Source organism: Dermacentor albipictus, chromosome 10, assembly GCF_038994185.2.
Source record: "Dermacentor albipictus isolate Rhodes 1998 colony chromosome 10, USDA_Dalb.pri_finalv2, whole genome shotgun sequence".
In the NCBI taxonomy this organism is placed as follows: Eukaryota; Metazoa; Arthropoda; class Arachnida; order Ixodida; family Ixodidae; genus Dermacentor; species Dermacentor albipictus.
The window spans coordinates 95,045,368-95,067,040 of NC_091830.1; the positions used below are offsets into that span (position 1 = coordinate 95,045,368).

The window sequence follows — 21,673 nt, forward strand, 5'->3', positions numbered from 1 at the left end:
CCTGAGTATAGGAGTGATTACAACCCCGTATTTTTATGCGAAAGCGTCAAATGGCGCATTCAGCAAAAAAGCGGTCGTCTGCATTACATAGCAGTGAAAAGGCAGCTAAAGTCCATTGGCTGCGACACGATGTGGCGAGCGCCCCCGACGAAGCAAAGCGGCCGAAAGGGGGCGCCTGCGCGCCCAATAACGTGCCAGGTGTGGCGTGACAGGGGATGGGCATTGCCGCGACGCCATGTCACCCTCGCTCTCGCAAGCCGGCGTGCGGTGCCGGACCCAGCACTGCAGGCTGCTGCTGCTTGCTGGTTCGGGCAGCACGTACCACTATCGTACATCACGCGCAATGCAAAACTCGAAGGATCTCTCATCATCATCATCATCATCATCATCATCAGCCTGGTTGCGCCCACTGCAGGGCAAAGGCCTCTCCCATACTTCTCCAACAACCCCGGTCATGTACTAATTGTGGCCATGCTGACCTCTCAGCGGCGTCCAATTGGACTTTAATACTTTCGCTTTCACAACTCATAAGTGCTTAGGCGTTCTCTGACTGTTTTGTTGCAATAGCGATTATACCTACGCTCGAGGTGCATTCAGGACGTTGGCTCTGCCAGCTCCACCATCGTGCAGTCCGCCTATCGGAAGCAGAATCGCTGTCAGCGCGCGCAGGCGCGGAGTACGCTTGGCCGCAGACAGTACGAAGCGAAGTGGAGGCCTGTGCGTACAAGGACCAGATTCTGGGACAGTCCTTCATTGTGGGTGGCTGTAGTGTGTTAAATAGGTATCATCATTATCACCGTCCACGCTCGGCGTAGTCAGTACGCTGGCGGAGGGAGGACCTGATTCTGGCTTGCGCTACTGCTGGCACGAATGTCGTGCGCGCGCACACTATAAGCACACTCGGGCTCGTGCTGAGCTGCTGTGTGTATGTGTCCATCGCACTCAGGGGAACCGACGGTAAGCACCAACGTAACGTTGTCTAATACTTAATTGGAATCTGACTAACGCCGACGGTTTCCTGTCTCATCTCGTGCGCCGTCGAGGTGCGATGCCTCCAACGCCACTGGCGACACTCCTCGTTGCACCAGCTTTGTGCGACGAGGAACGGTGCCCTGTCAGCTACTTGGTAGCTGACAGGGCAGATGACAGATGACAGTTGACAGATGACAGGACACCGTTCCTTCTGCCTTGCAAGAGTTACCTCTAGTGCTGCGCCACGCCAACGTGTCTCCCGAATGTCTCTATACAGAGGGTGGGCCTGCGCACTCTGCTTTAAGACGTCATGCTAGTCAGACCGAAATTTCCATTGCCAAGCTCGGCTTTACGAAAGCGTTGACGTCAAAACCACCGCTTCGTACTCGGCAGCGTCCACGTTAGATTCCACTGCAGTCGGGGAAGGTAGCATGACGTCACGGATCGATGTGCACCGGCCTTAATTGTCAGTGGCCTTGTGCTATCTAGAGGCGCTGGTCTCGCGCGCGTGTATTTAGAACGCAATCCGAGGTGTTCAAGGACAACGCTAAACCTTGCTATCGCTACCGACCCTCCCGTGAAATTGTCCAATTCTGTGTCTGGGTAAGAGTACATGATATAAATACATGACGCGGAATGCGTTTTTTGCTGTGTGCGTGTGTCTGGTTATTGATTTGTAGCCTTCTTTTACTGATGTTGCCGCCCTGCTGTGTGTTCGTTTTCTTTCTTGAGGAAGTTGGGGGAGGCGAGGCTTTGCATGCTTACACAATGTTTTTAAGGCTTAAGTATGTTATCGCTTTTTTGAGAGTCACCATCTAAATATACCTGTGAATACCTATGGGGTAATTTTTTTCAAGTCTATGTGTACGTGGCTGCCAGATATTTGTCCCGTGTCTAAAATATTTCAGTTGCTTCTCGTTTCTTTATCAACGGTGCAAATGGGAAACTATGGCGGGCTATCTGACATTCTTATCTAGTAAAAGCTATAAAACAGGCAATGATATTAAAATACAGTACCAAAAAAAGGGTCGTCATTCTTAAGGCGGCAATCATAATATCAAGCAGCGGCCGTCCTGTGTGTTTCGGGTTTGTCTTCGTCTTCCATTGCGACGTAGACATGTTTCCTAAAGAGAACGCGAAACTGCAGACGTAGTTACTTATCAGCCGTCTGCCGTTGTGGCTCCATCGTGTGCTGTCCGTAAATTAGGGCTCTACGCTAGAGTAACCATTAACCAAGTAGCTCAGGTAAGGGTGCTGGGACGCCACCATCTTTACTGCCCCAACTATCATGCTGTTTTCGTCTTCGCTAATGATCTGGATGAGGCGTTGCCGCGCGCCTATGAAGTGGTTGATCGTCTGCGAGTCATGGGTGATCGTGCTGCCACCTTCCCTCGTTTATTTCTTCGCCAGTCATCCTGTAAATATCGACCGCTGTTTCACGTCGAAACAGCTCTGGGATGATAGTTTCCATTCATTTCATATTCAACTTCGTGCACCAGCACAACTTGGCGAGAAAGAGACTGAGAAGATTGCCAGTGAATGAGACGCAGAGTTATTCTTTATGTTTAACTTCCCGAATGCAGCACGTGAGTTCTCAGATAGTGGCCAATTCTCTAGATTTTCTATGACCGATGTGCAAGCTTAAGCGTGTTGGTATTGTATAGTGATGATTATGATGATGATTCTTTCGCATCTGTTTGGAACGGGGCGGGGACAAATAGTGACCTATCCTGGTTTAGTTAACCAGCTATGTATACATGCTGCTTATTCTAGCATTTTTGTATACATATCGTTCATATTCTAGGATTTTGTATACGTTTTTGTATTTTTTTCCAGTACAACGTGCCAGACGACTGGGCAGGAACAGCTCATGTGGACGCAGAAGGCGCGAGCGTCCATCTTGATTTATTTACGTGTCTATACTCGAAGTATACACTACAGCTCACGCACAAGACCAATACGCAAAAGAAACAATACGCACGAATGCAATCGGAAATCCAAGGAGAAAACGTACTAACATATCTAACATGATGCATTCGGCTGACAAACTTATATGAGCTAAGAGTAAAGCATGGCCCGGTTCTGTCATTACTACCATCTACCGCCTGGTTTGTTTTTTACCCATGAACCAAAGTTCGCTACATGTAGGTTTCTTTCACTATATCTCGATCAAAATGCAGCTGCCGTACCAGAAATGGAACCAGCATTCACTAGCACCGCAGCACTACGCCAGACATAGGCAGTGCGAAACCATTACGGGTTGCTCAAATGAAGTCAAGGAAATATGATGAGGAATACGGAAACGGATATTTTTCATTTCTTGTATTGCACTCTCAAGACCCCAAATGTATTACAAAGCGGAATGGGAAATAAAGTTAGAGAGCAATAAATATTACAGAAGGGCAGCAAAAGACGTAGGTATAGTCATCTGAATCTCGATGTGGGGAACCAGGCTGATTATGGCCGTGCGAAATTGTGTGCGGTTTTCATTGGCAACCATCGCTTCGGTTAGGTGGGTAATTATTCTAGTGGGGTTAAAGATAACTCGGCGTACAAACTATGCTACCGCATAATTATGTACCTGAACTCATTCCGAGTTAAATAAAAAATAGCGCCTAGCAATACCAATTGTTATCAGCATGTCAGCGAGAAGTTAAATGCTCAACCTTAATTCTTAACCAGGCTGGTGAAAATGCGTCGTTGTCCACAAACATTTCCTTGAGTAAGCGGTGCTTTACACGCATAAGTTACATGTGCTGCTCATAAGCGTTAAAGAGGACTGCCGGATTATTGTATTCAATAATTTCATAAAACACTTTCCTCCAATTGTACAAAATAAGCAACTACAGAGAAAGCAAGAAAGGTTCGCTCAAAAAGAAAAAAAAAATACGTACTGTTGAAAAAAAGTGCCCTCATCTGGGGGTAAAACTTAGTTCATCGCGTTTTCAGAAACGCTGGCTCTAGTATCGACAAATCAGAAAGGTAATTGTTGGCGTGACGAATCATTCGCTACAAAAAGTGCTCATCAAGCTCATGAGTTATACAAGAAGCACGAGGTACCTAGTTTCACATGAAATCAGTATAGTAGCATAGAGTCGCGATCGCGAAGGGGCTTAAGCGCTTCCGAAAATCAACAGCCCCAACTCTGCATTTTATGCCTCAATACGCAAGATTGTGCCACAGTGTGGTGGAGGCTGCATTTGAGCTGTCTCGCCAGCTCGTACGTTGTCTGCTAGAACGACACATCGCCTACAGAGTCCAGTTCTGTCCACTGTGACTACTGAACAGTGGGATAGGCTTGAAGTAGTGAACAGAGAAGCCGTGAGGGCAATAACGACACCGCCGTGTCTTACTTCAATCCCGACAATCCAAGGCCATACCGAGCTTAACACGATTACGAAGCTCGTCATTCAGAGCGAGCCATGAAGACAACTAGACCAACAGTACATTGCACCTGTGACGGCGCTTCATCTCCAGTTTTACAGAGACCTCTCCATGAACACGGCACGGCATTGCCTACCGCCTTGGTGCTATACTTCACTTAGAAAGACTAATACAAAACACCTTCGCAGGAGCAAACGGCCATCTATTGTACCAGAGATGAGTGCCACATGGGACACTGCGATCTACAAGGACGTAGCTGTTCAGAGGAAATGAGTACGGGTTGATATTGTCAGCCTAACACACCTCGGTACTCAAGCCAATCGCAGCTACGTGGCACAAGTAACGAAAGCCAAACGCACAAAGCTTTTCGCTAGTAAGTGATCTTTCGGATTGGCCACCTTCGCTAACAAATCCATCATCGGGATTGACTGGAATTTTCTGTTACAATTAATTCTATTTTTATTAGTTTTGTAAATACGGGCACAGATTCATTAATACTTGAGCTACAGACCGTGCACTTTGCGATCGTAGCCGTTCGCAATTTTACCGACAGTGATGTCATTTAGATCCATGCCGACTCACGCAACGCTGTCAAGCAGTCGAAACAAGTAAAAAAAAAGGAAAAGGAACGCTCGTATCGGCGGCACGGTCACAATCACCATAACAAAAAAGTACACGAGGTCACCCGTTCTCTTTCTTCATCACGACAGCCCACCTACTTCTCTACCCTCTGACCCCCACCCGTCCGTCTTTCCAGTCGGAAAAGCTCTTCTACAGGACACACGTCCTTTATTTCACCCGTGAATATGCTCTTTTCCACGTAATCTAGCTCTGGTGTAGGAAGGCTCTCTCCGGAGATTTGGGGCTGAGGCATGCTTTGGCTCCTTCTTGTAACTAGGAACTGAAGACACTGTGACGTGCCCGAGTTTGCAGCATATGCTTGCGATCTTCAGTGGCCCGGGACAAGGACCACAAAATAGAGAGAGAACACTTGGAAGTGCCGGGATAAGGACAGGTCATCCCACAGATTTCATACGTGTTATTATGGACAGTATGTTGCACAGGCAACTTATGCAGCTCCTTTACAAAAAAAAAGGCCTGCAGGCATTTATATAACCACATCACGCCACATGTCAAACCTTTAAAAAAAGAAACAACCAAACGAAGAAAAGCTCTCAAATGTCAAATGGAAGTATGTAGATATACGTTACCCGAAATTCCAGTATTTCTTGTCTGCTTCGGTGAGCTGTAGGTGATGGCGCGCATACGGCGTTCCTCGAAGATTTGCCAGCCATACATCGTAGCCGGCATCCGCGAGGAGAAAACCTGCGTGGTAAGTTTCGCACCATTAACGTCGATACCTAGGCAACCTAGGAACCACCCGCCGTGTTCGCTCTGTGGCTATGGTGTTAGGGTGCTGAGCACGAGGTCGCGGGATCGAATCCCGGCCATGGCGGCCGCATCTCGATGGGGGCGAAATGCGAAAACACCCGTATACTTAGATTTAGGTGCACGTTAAAGAACCCCAGGTGGTCGAAATTTCCGGAGTCCTCCACTACGGCGCGCCTCCTAATCAGAAAGTGGTTTTGGCACGTAAAACCCTATAATTGAATTTAAATAGGCGAACTTATACGCGTAATAAAAATGAGCTTTAGAGACTTTATCTTTGGCAGTTCAATTATGAGACAAGGTTAGCTGATCGCGGATATTGTGCAGTCTATGGTGCAATGTGGTTAATTTCCAATTATACTGGCGCAAATTATGCCCCTACCTTAACGTTAGCTGCTCTGTGGCTAATTCTTGCTTTTTGGCTTGTTGAGACTTACGCTTCGATACCTTTTGTGAATGACTAGAACACTCTGGAGGCGCTAAATGGCTTTTTTTTTGTGGATGGGGTTAGATAATATCCGAGATCCTGGATGTTCCAAACCCATGCAATGTATGCAACCAAAACTTTGTCTTTAAGAACTATAACCTATAGGCACAGTTTTTGTAAGTGACGCAACAATCACCGATGTGTAAAAGGAGACATGATACCCGCGTCGTCGTGTGTGCGATGAGGTTTGCTTATGAAATGCTCCTGTCTTGCGGCAACTATTACATCTGTGAGACCGGGCGATGTCTTGACGACAAGCTGAGGGATCATTGTGGGCTGGCTTAGGCGGGTAGGGTCGGGATATCTTGCAGGCAGTTGCAAAATATGTGTGATTAGAGAATAAGCATGATGGGTAGAATTAAGGCTGAAAAACGCATATTGATATGCTACTCTTTTTGCATACTAAAGGCCCATATCTGCATTAGAACCCTTTCTATCGGAATATCGAATAAAGAGATGGATTAGTTGTCCAAGATGACATATTGCGCACGCGTGGTGGTGGTGGTGGTGGTGGTGGTGAATTGTAGCAACAGGCGGGTTTAGCCTGGCGAACAAGGCCGGCAATTGCTCCGCCCAAGCGTCTCGCACAATACCGCTGAAGGGTTTCACCATATGTCCATCAGACCGGTCTCCCTTAAAAAGTCGATGAGGAGACGTGAAGTTTCTTTGCGGGCTATAACTGATCCCTCAGGAAATATAAGGTCTTGCAGGCGTGCATGCGGAAGGTCCTTGTTTTGCAGATTTTTCAGGAGAGTGTCTCTTTCATCTTGGAATTGCTGGCAGGACCACAAAAAGTGCTCAATGTCTCCTGTCTCGTTGCATGCCGTACAGTTCGGAGAATTGATTCGCCCCGTTTTAAATAACCAGGCCGGTGTATAAGCAGATCCTGTCCTTATTCTATATAGAAGTGTGGCTTCCTCTCGGTGCAATCTCTTGGTTACGCAGGGCATATGCGGTGGAATCCAAAGCGACGCAAAGTGATTTCGAACGTCAGATTTTTGCACTTGATTACTTTTTGGAGCCTTGATTTTGGGAGGATGATAGAGTGCTGCGTATGCAAGCGCATCAGCTTTTTCGTTTCCTGAGGTGCCAATGTGGGAAGGAATCCACTGAAACTTTACGGTGAAGCCTTTGTTGTTGAGTTCTCTCACGATGGCTAGTGATTTGCGTGGGAACTTGAGGGATGGCAAACCACGGTATATTTGCTCTAATGCGGCCTTTGAGTCCGTAAGGACCACCACATTCTGTGGAGGCAAAGTCTTTAGTTTGCGCAGAGCAGAAGCGATTGCTACGCCTTCCACAACTGTCGACGAGGCTATACAGTCCAGACGGCCAGACCACGTATAGCCTAGAGAGGGAATATAGAATGCAGCTGCACAGCGGTCTTCGTCTGCCTTGACAGAGCCATCTGTGTATACTTGTAGGTGATTCGGGTAAAGCGTGCTCAGGTGCTCCAGGACCAATGACTTGGCTTCTGCAGATGGAATGCAGCTCTTTGATTGCAATCGTGGTACACCTAAGTTGCATGTGATGTCCTCGAATGTCCAGGGTGGTTCTATCCTTTCCCTCTGTCTCGAGCAGCGCAATCCTAATACGCGAAGCGTGTTCAATGCTGCATAAAAATGTGAGCGTGGCCTGTTACCTATACGTCTTAAGAGGGCTCTACCGGGAGTAGACTCACTCAATCGTAGGAGCTGGATCATCAGAGCCTGGGAAGCCTGAAGTCGTAGAGGGCGTGTCTCAGCTTCGTAGAGCACTTTCTCGTTTGACGCTGGCTGAGGGACTCCAAGGCAAAGTCGGATGCCTTTTCTGTGGATGGCTTCTAAGCGCTCGTATTGGCTGTCTGAGGGTGACACAATATAAAAGACAACACACGCAGTCTCGAATTCTGATGTAAGCGTGCCTTTAATGCGTGTAGGCGTTGGTGCGGCATAGCTAATTGATGTTCAGTGTTCATCCTGTGCAGCCCCTGTTTTTCTTCGTCTTCCAATCACGTTTCATATTAGAAGATTGGAACAATTTTGGTCAGAGCTGGACCATTGGTTCTAGAAGCCGACCAATGGCTCGGAAGGTCGCCGGAAGAAGTTAAATGCTTAAATAAACGCTTGACGAATTTACATTCGGCAACCGTCGTATCCGTTATCGCTGTGACTCAAGTGTGCCTTTCTGCGCACTGGTACTCACAATAAAGAAATTAAATACTGAACTAGCACTTGTGCCATTGTTTCTGTTTTTTTTTACTGTCACTGAAACCTGGACACACCACCATGGCGTATTTGTGCAAGTCACTCCTACCTAGACATACCAAAGCGTTGTGGGTTGATAGTGGGTACTTGCATCTGTCGTACTGCTTCGTAACTTTCGCGCCGAACCATTAATTTTTTTTTTGCGCTCCGCGGGTGGAAGGAAGTTCTTACTAGGGAACGTCTCTTAAGAATTGACTCGGATGGAAGGAAGTTCTTACTAGGGAAGGTCGCTTAAGAATTGACTGTTTAGGAGGAGAAATAAAAGGAACAGCTACTTCTTTCTTTATATGTTTTGGCCTTATGAGATAAATATTTCTCTATATGATCCTGAAAACATGATTTCCTGGACAGGAATTTTTTGCCTTGAGGTAAATGTGACAGCATAATTTCTGCTGCCACATACGCGCACCACACACGGACACACACACGTACGCAAACACATACAGGCGCGCATCCCCCACGCGCACGTTCACACAGATTATACAGGAACACATATATTCGGTCATACATACGTGCACATACTCAGATTTGTACACATAAATACACACGCGTACACATGCGCATATACACACCCGTGCGCACACACGAGCACACGGACAAACACCGGCCATGCTTCATGTTGTTGGAACCTGCACATTCCAAACTTCAATCTTATGCATCGTTATTAAATTTGTCACCGTCACCATAAACTTACCGAAGTGCGGTTTTTGAGGAAGGGCTAATAACCTATCCCAGAACTTTCTAATTACCATCACCCGGCACCCGCGGAACCTATCATGTGCCTCCACATCTCTTAACATTCATAAGTACATCTGAAAATGTGCCTAAAGAATTTACGATTACCTTCCCTCGGAACCCGTGTTGCTGTTCTACTCTATTAGTCTAACGGTATGCCTGTCATTTCTATTGTGCAGTACAGGTATTCGTTTCCTTTTCAAACTCTTTTTCTCTTCTCGAAGTATAGGCTCCATAGATTAGCATTGAGAAAACACTATGATTATTTATTTGAACTAATATAACGCGAGTTCTTTACATAAATCTCAGGTCTTAGGACGCGCCTCATGTTTTTCTTTTTTTCAGGTTACATATCCAGCTTTTTTGGACACGTACCAACTACCGCCCCAGGTGACCACGGCCCGTAACTAACGCCTTTTCAATGAAATGAACAGGTTTGTCGCTAATAATTAAAAGTACAGGTCGATTATAGAAATAGACAGGTGACAGACATGTTCCAGAAGGCAATTCAAACGAGACAAATACAGTTATTATGCTATTGAAAGTAAGAATTTTGTTTCCAGAGCGGTTAAAGATTCAGCAATGGAAGCCTATGGAAACTGAAAATTTGTACTGGCGTTTTGAGACAAAAACGGTCGCTGTGATAACACTTCAGTTGCTATCATTTTAACCGCTAAAGCGTATGTAGTCCGGAGACTCAGCTTTCGATTGGTGCTTAGCTACACTCTCTATAAATGGCGTAACACGGTTCCCAAGAGCGATTTTTGAAACACAGTCCTGCAAATTCACCTGGTATCATTAAAAACCCGCACGTATCACTGCGGAAGCATTGGAACCCGTGGCTGAGTGGTTTATTCGCTCGCACGTGTCGCTCCGCGTCATGCTGGTAGCGGTTCAATATCGCGATGCATAGTATACGGCGCAACCGTGCGGGCGCCGTATCTTGAAAGCGATCTGTGACGTGTGCAAAGTGCGTGGCCGCGCTGACCACATCTTCAAAGCGTCTTACGATGTCTGCAGAGCGCGGTCTACAGAGCGCGCGTTGAGCCTTGTATGCGTTGTGCTTTCGACTTTTCGTCCACGTTGAAGCAAGAGATGCACGAAGATCAATTCGCTCGCTGCTGCTGCCGCGATTCCTCACCCCAGCATTTTGACAGCGAGTTTACGTGCTCATCGAGCGAGTTGTATTCATGTTGTGCGCGCGTGACAACGTGCTTGTTAACTGGAGGATGGAGCAAGTGAATATTCGGTAGTGGGCCTACTGAAAGCTTGGGGCATGCTCACGCGTACTAAGACAACTCCAGTGGAGTTTCTGCGTACTTTTTGTAATGGGAAAAGGGCAATTGGGTGAAGGCAAGCAACGGGCAGAAACGGCAAATTAGTACTAGGCTTTTCTTTCTCTACAGAACTCCCTGGAGTTCAAAGAAGGGATCGCCGTTTTATATAGGTGAAAAAGAAACAATAACATTATTCTGCCTTGCCGCTTAAATTATGTTTGCTTTCTTTGAAGACCAAGTGCATCAAAATTACAGGCAGCCAAAGTGGCCTTGTTTCACAAAGCGTTGGCAAGAGTAACCTCCATGCGAAACATTACGCTTGAAAACAAAAATGTGCATTAGGATAGGCTAGAAAAATAGACGTTATCGAGAACGAAACAGAAAAAATGAAACGCCACTCTCTTGCTGAAATGACGCAGAATTCAGATTATTAAGGATTACCTAGCTCAAAACAGTGAAAATACGCTTGGGGTTTGCATCACATCCGCTAACTACAATGTTCACGCGCCATCTCATTGGTTGATACATGCTGGCTGTTAGAAAAACAACCGATTACCAGTCCCGCATCTGTGCATATATTGCTATGAAAGCATATACGCTGCTTGTTTGTAACCAACCTTGCAGAAGTAAAATTTAGTCGCAGCTACACTTTATATGGGATATAAAGCGCCACTTGGTTTTCGGTACTTCGAAGCGATCTCTATACCTTAGGCAGGGTGGTGTGGGAGCTACAGCTGTCTAGAGGCCCACAGGGACTAGCGGCAATTTTCCGCAGGCAACCAGATGTCGATATCCTTAAGCAGGTACTGAACACTGAGCTGCGTTTCGTGGTTATCCTCACGACTAATAAGCCTGCCAATAGCTGCAGAAAATTTAGTATTCCGTCTAGGAGAACAAAATGGCTATTCGTATTGCGTTTTTTTGGGCGGCGCGTTTTGTTCCATTTTCGGCTGTCTTCAGTGCGCACACAGGATACTCTGTACATGTAGCTGTTGACATCACGAAATATTGGCTGCTTGCTTCAGCATGCTGTCAATAATATTATGAGTGACGTCTTCGCAAGTACCTTTGAGGTCAGGCACGTACCCAGGATTTTTTTTCGGGGGGGGGCCCACCACGTCCATCATCATCATCATCATCATCACCACCACGTCCATCATCATCATCATCATCATCATCATCATCATCATCAGCCTGTTTTATGTTCCCTGCAGCACGAAGGCCTCTCCCTGCGATCTCCAATTACCCCTGTCCTGCGCCAACCGATTCCAACTAGCGCCCGCGAATTTCCTAATTTCATCGCTCCACTTTTCATCGCTAATTTCATCGCTCATCGCTTTTTATAAAAAACGGCATAGATTATCAACAGCTTTCGGATTCCTCTCTGAGCTCTAATACCACAGAAGCACTTTTTATTCGCCTTAAGACAGACGTCGTAATAGGCGTGGTATATCGTCCGCCAAACACGTGCACAAGTCAGTTCATATCTGATATGGAAACCATTCTGGTTCCTCTGATGTCTTTTAATAATCAGTTAGCAATAGTTGGTGATTTCAATATCGACTTATCAAAGGATGACTGTCCAGATTATATTTTCTTACTGGAATCGTTCAACCTCAAGAATGTTATCAATGTGCCCACTAGAATTACACATCAGTCTGCAACAATTATTGATCACATCTTATGTAACCGTGATATGGATGCCTGCGCTGGTGTTTGTAACCAAAACATTGCTGATCACTGTTCAACTTTTCTGTTTCTGCCACGGTCGGGTATCGATTGTATTTGCCCTACCCATACCAATGTATTTTCACGGGTGGACTACGCGCATGTCAGGCGTTTGCTCGAATCTATCCATTTCGAAAATCTGTGTCACAGTGACGTTCACACAGAATTTGCTAACTTTGTATCTGCTGTTTCCGATGCAATTACTAAGTCAACACTGAAGTTTTCTCGGCGCAACTACAAACATGCCATATGTCCTTGGATTACTGAGGAAATACTCACAGTATTGAAAAAGAAGGATTCGTACTATAATAAGCTCAAAAACAACAGAACAAATGCTTATTACTTGAAACAGTTTAAGTATTACAGAAACAAATCCGTGGCGCTGATGAGAAAATCAAAGAAATTGTATTATACTAATTTGGTTAATCGTCAAGGAAATGACACAAAGCAAGTATGGAAGATTGTAGGAGAAGTTACGGGAACAGCTAAAAGAAAACAGATTGTTCCTGTCAACTTGTCAATAGAGACTGCAGACCAGTTTAATCAGTTCTTCACAACATACGGTCAGAACAGTGCGCAACCTACTCCCTTAGCTTCAGTGACATCCGACATACCTCGATGTATTAATAATGAATTCAGTTTCTCGAACATTACTAGCGATGAAGTTGCAAGTGTTGTGGCGAACATGGCCACGAATAAAGCGGCCGGGCCAGACGGCATAATGGCTAAGGTAATCAAGGACAACATTGATTTGTTTTGTGTTCCTTTGTGCAGAATATTCAATCATGCGATACACTCTAGCTTATACCCCGATACTTTAAAAGTTGCAAAAGTTGTTCCGATATTTAAAACTGGTGACCCTAACAACCCGTCTAGTTACAGGCCAATATCTGTACTGAGTGTCGTCAATACCATTTTTGAAAAATTAATTGCTTTCCAACTGAAAACCTTTCTTGATGTTAATCATATTATTTGTCCTCAGCAACACGGATTTGTTTCTAACAGGTCCACGTCCACGGCTGTAGTTACTCTATCACAGCTTATCCTATCTGCTCTTCATAACCATAATGTTGCTGTAAGCGTATTTATAGACATCAAAAAAGCTTTCGACACAGTTTCACACTCCATTCTTTTAATGAAACTGGAAGCATATGGTGTGCGTAGCGGGGCCCTTGAATTCTTTAAAAGTTATCTTTCTTCACGACAGCAGCAAGTTGTCCTCAAAGAGTTCAAGTCTGCATACCAAACTGTTACGTGTGGTGTACCCCAGGGGTCAGTTCTGGGACCGCTTTTATTTTCGCTCTTTATTAATGACCTCCCCAATGCAATACAGTGTTCTCAAATTTTGATGTATGCGGATGACACTGCACTTATCTTTACTGGCAACTCACTTGAATCAATAGAAAATCCTATTAACAATGAACTCCAACGTATCTCGACCTGGTTTCGTAATAATCATCTAACTTTAAACACTGAAAAAACTAAATATGTTATTTTTCGTTCAAAACAAAAGTGTATTGAATTAAGTGATTTTTCTATATGTGTTGACAACAATGTTATTGATAGTGTGTCTTCTTTTAAATATTTAGGGGTCATGTTCGACTGCCACTTGTCTTGGAAGGAACAGGTGCACAGTGTGTGTAAATAGGTTGCGTACGGTTGTTTTACCTTGTCTAAGGCACGGCGGCACTTTCCACCTGCTATTCTTAGATCACTGTATTTTTCATTATGTCACAGTCATCTCAGTTATTGCAGTGAATCATGGGGAAACACATACAAAACGTATTTAACACCATTGCTAAGACTACAAAAACGTGCCTTGAAAACCATGGGATTACCTTCTTCGAATAGTTCTAACAATAACATTTTTGACGCAATGCAAATCATGTCATTCACAACCTTACGCGATTACAAAATAGCTCTTATGGTTAATAATATTATAAATACCAACTACCCCTTACCTCTTGGTGCATTCAGTATTCCCGTCCGCAACACTAGACAAGCCAGCAATGGCAATTTTAACCTTCCTATTTGCCATAATGCGTACGGAGAAAGACGAATAGAATTTACAGGAGCGAAAATTTGGAACTCGTTGCCAATTGAAGTAAAGCAAGCTAGGAATTTCAAACTGACATGCAAGAAACATTTTTTGGGAATGGAAGCAAGGCTACAAAGTTAGTTTTTCTTCAATGTGTTTGTGATTGCTGTCCTATATGTTATTTTGTATTGGACCGCTTACTAGCCTCATTGGCTATCGGTCCAAATATCTGTGTATACATTTTGTTTGTGTTACTCAATAAAGACTTCTTGATTCTTGATTCTTGATTCACCTAGTGTTTTGTCATCCTCGATTGCGTTTCCCTTCTCTTGGTGCCCATTCTGTAACCTTAATGGTCCAACGGTTATCTAACCGGCGCATTACATGACCTGCCCAGCTACATTTTTTCCTCTTGATGTCAATTAGAATATCGTCTATACCCGTTCGCTCTCTGATCCAAACCACTCTCTTTCTTAACGTTATGCCTAGCAATCTTCGTTCGATCGCTCTTTGCGTGGTCCTTTACTTGGTCTCAAATCTCTGCCCCATATGCACTGGCAAAATGCACTGGGAAATGCACTGGCAAATGCATTGGCACTGGACATATTGCACTGGCAAAATGCACTGATTGCACACCTTACTTTTCAATAATAATGGTAAGCTTCCAGTCAGGAGCTGGCAATGTCTGCCGTATGCGATCCAACCTAATTTTATTCTGTGAATTTCCTTCTCATGATCAGGGTTCCCTCTGATTAACTGACCTAGGTAAACGTACTCCTTCACAGTCTCTACTGGCCGACTGGGCATCCTGATCTCTTGTTCCTTTTCCCGGCTATTTATCATTACCTTCATCTTCTGCATAATAATATTCAACCTCACTCTTACACTCTCTCTGTTAAGATCTCCAATCGTTTGTTGTAACTCGTCTGCATTGTTGTTCAATAGGACAATGTCATCGGCAAACCGAAGGTTGCTGAGATATTTGCCGTCGATCTTTACTCCTGAGCCCTCCAAGTTTATCAGCTCGAATTCTCCTAAGCACGCAGAAAATAGCTTTGGAGAAATTGTGTCTCCCTGTCTGACTCCTTTCTCTATAGGTATCTCCCTGCTTTTCTTGTGTAGAATTAGGGCAGCTGTAGAACCTCTGTAGATATTCTAACGCGAAAGACGAGTCAGTAAGACGAGAAACTATTTACAGACTATATTTACAACAACGGTTGCAGCGCTGACCGGTTAGATTCACAGCGCGAGCCCAGTTCGTTCCTCCTCCTCTTTTCTGGAGTGATGGCGCCTACGCGCCTCGTTCAAACAAACAAATACCTCACACATGTAGCAATATTTTCCAAGCTTTTTACGTAAGCGTTCTGTACTCCTTGATTACGCAGTGCCTCTACGATTGCTGGTATCTCTACTGAATCAAATGCCTTTTCGTAATCTATATAAGCCACATAGAGAGGCTTATTGTACGCTGCAGATTTCGCGATAACCTGATTGATGACATGGATGTGATCCATTGTAAAATATCTCTTCCTCAAGCCAACCTGTTCCCTTGGTTGACAAAATCCATTGTTAACCTTATTCTATTGGAGATTATTTTGGTAAATATTTTATATAATACAGGGAGCAAGCTAATGGTCCCATAATTGTTCAATTTAACGTCTCCTTTTTTTGTGGATTAGTATAATGTGTGCATTCTTCCAGTTTTCTGGGACCCTTGCAGTCGATAGACACTTCGTATAAAGAGCCGCCAGTTTTCCAAGCAATTTGTCTCCTCTATCTTTGATTAAATCGACTGTTATTCCACCTTATCCTCCCGCTCTTCATCGTTTCACGTCTTGCAGGGCCCTTCTGACCTCATCGCTAGTTATAGGAGAGTTTCTGTATCCTGTTCATTACTGTTTCTAAGTGAACTATCGTGACTTCTCTGGGTACTGTATACAGGTCAGCTTAGAATTTTTCCGCTGCTTTTACTATATCTTCGAGATTGCTGATGATGTTATCCTTCTTATCTTTTAGTGCATACATCATGGTTTGTCCTATGCCAGGTTTCTTTTTTGCTGATTTTAGGCTGCGTTCATTTTTTACAGCTTCTTCAGTCTTTCTCATGTTATAGTTTCGAATATAAGTTATTTTCGCCTTGTTGATCAGTTTTGACAGTTCCGCGAATTGCGTAACGCTGTGCGGCCGCCAGTCCCGTACAACCAGTAGAGCGCAGGACTCTGCGATTCTAGACGTACTGCGCTCACTGCGAAAGGTTAGAAAAACGCCCACATAAGCACAGCAGAGAAGTGGCTACCTGAGGCGGTTCGACCGATAACTGTAGAAGCGTCATTCAAAACAAGTAATTGTTCTCCACTTCCGGCGGCGTTTTCTCTACTTCCTTTTTAAATAAAAAGATGCTGATCCATAAATATTCTCATAAACAGCGGTTAACTTTTTTATTATTCGCTTTTGCTTGCAGTTTAGTTGTTGCCTTGGCTCTCTCCCTTAGTAGATCGCTTAATTTCTCAACTCCTTGCGATTTTTGTTTCCAGTTGCCAATTTTGCACGAAAACTGCTATACAGTTAGGGAAAAACAGACGAGGTAACGGGCGACAGTCATCTTGCTTATGGGTTTAAGGGTTGTTGCAGGGTTCCATGATGGAGACTCTTTCACATTGTCTTATTTCCCACCTTAGCTAACCCATATCACGTGTATATGGTTCCGGGCATCTGCCAGCGTCGCGGCGAGCCGTAACTCAAGGAAATAATGAAGCAAAGGGATAAGTTAAACGAAATTGGCGTTTTCTCCAGCCGCAACTCGTTCCATGAGAGTGCAGGCCAGCTGAGTAACAGCCGCATCCCTCTCCTGGTCCCAGAATCAGCCTAAACAAAGAAGGTTGAACTAACAAAAGCAACAGCTATGCGCGTGACGGTTGAACAGATGGTGACAACTGAACGCATCTCGAGTTAATCGCGCGGGTGCGGAATCTACGAGAAAACTGTCCTTAACATTACAAGAGATGTCGATAACTACTGCCATCTAAAAGGAGTGAAAAAGGCAGCATAATGCTGACCGATGAACAGCTGCGAAGTCTCAACATTGATCTGGCGGCGCTTTAGGAATGTGTGAGGAGTGGTGGTGCGGCTGGGGAGGGGGGGGGGGGGGTATGTCACCTGATTTCGGGGGGGGAGGGGGGCCCGGGCCCCCCTGGGCCCCCCCTTGGGTACGTGCCTGTTTGAGGTAACAGAACAAAGTAGCAAACATGCGTTTACAGGGTCATGTTCTTCGTGTTGGTTACTCAGGCTATGATGCTGGGTGTGAAGCTAGAAATCTGCACGGCTGTCTCTGTATGCGTTTACTTGTGAAACCTTGCAAAGATTTGGGGAGATATGATAGAGTTAGGTGGCATGGGCAGAGGAAGCAGGCGGCTACTCATACACTGGAGAGCGATGCTGTCGTGCCCTGAATGCCTGGCGCGAACCCTAATTCTTTCTGAGGTGAAGATCCATCCAAATAAGGTATGCATCAACTAGGCGAAGAGGTACAGCGTCTGGATTAATTGCCACTGTTAGCGTGCCGCCTGCTGTCGTGTGGTATGAATGCGTCGGTGTGGCGATGAAAAACGCGTTTGAATAAATGTACCGTGCCGCTAGTTGTTGCCATCGAGGATCAACATATGGTGTTCCTCGTATGGTGCGTTGCTTTTTTTGGGGGGGAGGGGGGGAGGCGGCGGTACATGTATGACGGTGGGCCGCAACTATGTATTTAAGCTGCTGCGTGGCGCGGGTGCTTACCGTACAGCTGGATCTGCTGGCTAGGCTTGGCAGTCGTGGAATGGTGTGCAAAATATAATACTCCTTGTAGATAGCGGGTGCGTTTGCTATAGCTGAAGGCGGAATAACAAATTGAAGGCGGCAGTAAGACATGAACAATATGCGTAGGCATATGCGTAGGCAGAAGTTAAGGCTTAAACTATTGCACCGAATATATAATAATCAGACAGGTATTAATCGCTATAACTATCTCCTGGAACCAGATTATATATCGACTCGCTGTGGTAACAACAAAAAGATATCAGCCTATAACTGCGGAACAAACACCTTTTACCACTCTTTTTTCCCCAAAACAATTAGACAATGGAACAGTTTATCAAATGATAGAGTAAATTTGTCAAATAACGAACTATTCTATTCAATGCTGTGACGGGGCTCTTGTAAAACAAATCAATGTGTTATATATCTTGGAACCTGCTTGTTTCACGTTACTTGTATGCCTTTCTCTAACAGCTATTGTAGTGCTTCTGTTTGTGAGTATATCTGTCCAAAAGCTTCTCTGTATTAGTGGTTATATTTTGTTCCCCCCTACGTAATGCCTTTATGGCGACGTAGGTTAGGTACCCTGTAAATAAATAAATAAATAAATAAATAAATAAATAAATAAATAAATAAATAAATAAATAAATAAATAAATAAATAAATATAGCGTCGTTTAAAAATGGCGATCACCCGCAGGAATTATCAGGTGGAGTATTTGGGCAGTAATGTTGTAGCGGTGCCTTTTCCGGTGATACCCCTTTTCGTGCTTTTCGCGTGGAACCGACGCTCCGTCGGCGTCTTGAAAGGGACCAGCCGATCGTGAACGGTGGAGGACAAGAGTGGCACAGAATCGAGCGGAAGGCATTGCTACTAGTGTTGTGGGGCCGTGAGTGTCGTTCTCAGTGGAGATGACGAGGGGTACTGATACAGCTACACTCACGCTCACGCGCTGTATCACGCTGCGCGCTAACACCATCCTATTTTATTTGTCTGCTGCGCTAATACCAATCAGTGGTGGGAGAGTTACAGGCATGTGAGTTTTGATGCAACAAGTTCTTGACGCCTTTGCAGAACAATGCAGCAGGTAGGTTCGAGTGTCGCCTGGTTTTGGGCCTCTTCAACAATAAGAGAAAGCTTTTACAGAGGTGAGATTAGTGCTATCACCTTTTACCTTATGGCCGGGTGCTCTACCGATGGATTCATACATGCAGACATACACAGAGCCAATCATTCTAAATGTTATGCTTTGCGCAGAGCTGATTTCCCCTACGGATGGGATCGGATCAATTTTCTCTCTCGTTTTCGATGGGATGCCTATTATTCAGTTCGCAACAACTATGATGTAGGGAAGGGTTGACCAAATGCTGCCTGTTACCTCTATACAACTCTCAAGCCATTATTGTTTCAGCTATTACGAGCACTATCGCCGGTATTTGCTCGAAGCAAGAGTTACGCGCCATCCCAGATATTGCAGCGGAACGTTCCTGCATGAGTGCCATGACAGTTTACATAGGACTGGTACCTACGCTAAGACAAGTGAATTGAGGATGAGATTGGCCAAGAAGTACGATCTTATAAATATTTGCACTCACAATCTAATTCTTTGATTTCTTCTCTCGCCTCCGCCCCCGAGAGCGGGGCATCGGATATGCCGGATCGGGACACTACAACAGAAACACAGCAACAAGAATCACAATGGGCGTGGGGCGATCGCCTGACCACGTTCAGAGATCTCACCCAACACTACAGACTCCAAAGGCGCACATTCCCGCCACCACACGACAAGTTAAACAGGAATGAGGCCGTAACTTTACGCTTGCTCCATACGCACAGCTACCCTAGCCCCGCGGTCCTACATCACTTATACCCAGGTTTATATCCAACAGACGCCTGTAAAGCTTGCTGACAGCTAGCAACGCTGCGACATATGCTCTGGGAATGTGCCGGCAACCACGGTAATGGGATCACATCCGTTCGCGACGCGTCCGTAATCGCGGCCGTTACCACAGTACGGGAAGCCTCGAGCTCGCTTCTCCCCGACGCCGCCCCAGCTGCGGGGCCCGCCGGGGACCTTCTCCATCGGCGTCGCCGCCGCTGGGAGGCGGCTCTCAAAAGTTCAGAGTTGGCAGAACAGCTCTGGGCCGTCCGGCAAGCCAAAGATGCCGCCCGAGTCCAAGGACTTGGAGCCGCCACCTGAGGCCGCCACAACGAATTTGCCGGCCATTCATTAATAAAGTTTCTTCTCTCTCTCCTCTCGGCACTTTCATTGTAGGTATAAGAATCCGTGCGTTTATTCAGAGCTTCTAGCTTATTTGACGCAGTTCTTGATGGAACACTCTTATTTTATTTAGACGCGCACTCCTTTGTTTTTATTGATGACATACCACCACATAACAAAACTACGAGGAGTTGAAATAACTCTCCCAGTTGTTGAAGTGAATCTGCCTCCCCAGCGTTCCCAGGGCGTCATTGTATTATCAAACAACGCGCTGACCAATGACCTTTTCTTCTTGGCTTCTAAAATCCAGCTTATATATGAATATTTCGGTACGTTTACCTTGGAACAAATATGTGTTATTACTTCCAGATTTTACTTGATCTCCAGCATCCTAGTTTATTAGTCAAGTGTGTGACGCTGTATAGCGTTTTTAAAATGCTACTTGTGTTCAAAACCAGTGACGTCTCTTTGAAGGCGTTGTTGCATGTGCCCGTCAGCGTTTGAATTGCGGTATCGCACGGGTATGGAGATTCACCGCCCTACAAATGCGCGGATTATCGCAATTTTCGCAATAGACACGCTGATGTAGCATGTACAAACCGGACGTTTCATTTTATTTGTTGGTTTCCACATCTTAAGTGAATCAGTTAAAAAGTTAATAACGTGATTTTAGTTTATTACCCTTATAATTTCCACACTTTATCCTGGCTCCGATATCCGCCACCACATACACCGCGGTACCAAAGAAAGGAAACCGTAATTGGCGGAGAAGGGGTATAACTGCGGTGAATGACGCTTAGGGTTTTCTAATAGAAATATTTATTTGTGTGAAATCCAATACGGCCGAAACTTATATCATGTATTCTCTGGTAAATTCCCTGATCAGCGCCAAGCAATGAAGGCTAACCTAAAGCATATCCCAATTGCATCACTCAGGTGAAAAGCACCACGTTTATTAATATGGACAAGAATCAGGATGCGGACAATTCGAAGATGAACAAAACATCTTTCCTAAGCAAAACTTTCCTAAGTGTTGCATAGTGAGATAAAGAGGCGTCGTGTAGTACAGGGCCCCAGATTCATTTGTATCACCAGCAGTTCTTCGACGGGAGCCTAAATCTATGTACACGATCGCTTTTGCTTTCCGCCCCATCGTAATGCGACTGGCACGACCGGTATTCGACCCCGCGACTTCGTGCTCAGGAGGAGAAGTTGTCAATGCCGTGTGTATCGAGATCACATAGAGTGGACGAATATTTAGCGTTTCGAGTACGATTTGAACAATACAAACTAAGTATTCACTTTTCTATTCATAAAAGAACTGCTTGGTAGCTTTTAATAGCTCAATATAACTGACATATCGCAGCTACCGGCTGTGAATCCTGCCTGCTGTTCTCTTGT

The 21,673-nt window shown here is 45.1% G+C and overlaps 1 protein-coding gene across 1 annotated transcript in view; it reads right to left on the bottom strand.

The window, feature by feature from the left end:
* The window catches only part of LOC135909549 (lipase member K-like), a 53,940-nt gene that overhangs the window by 18,526 nt on the left and 13,741 nt on the right, over positions 1-21,673 (bottom strand). The window contains exon 3 of the mRNA XM_065441526.1: positions 5,568-5,682. Coding sequence (XP_065297598.1) covers positions 5,568-5,682 — 115 coding nt within the window. The remainder of the gene's footprint in view (positions 1-5,567; positions 5,683-21,673) is intronic.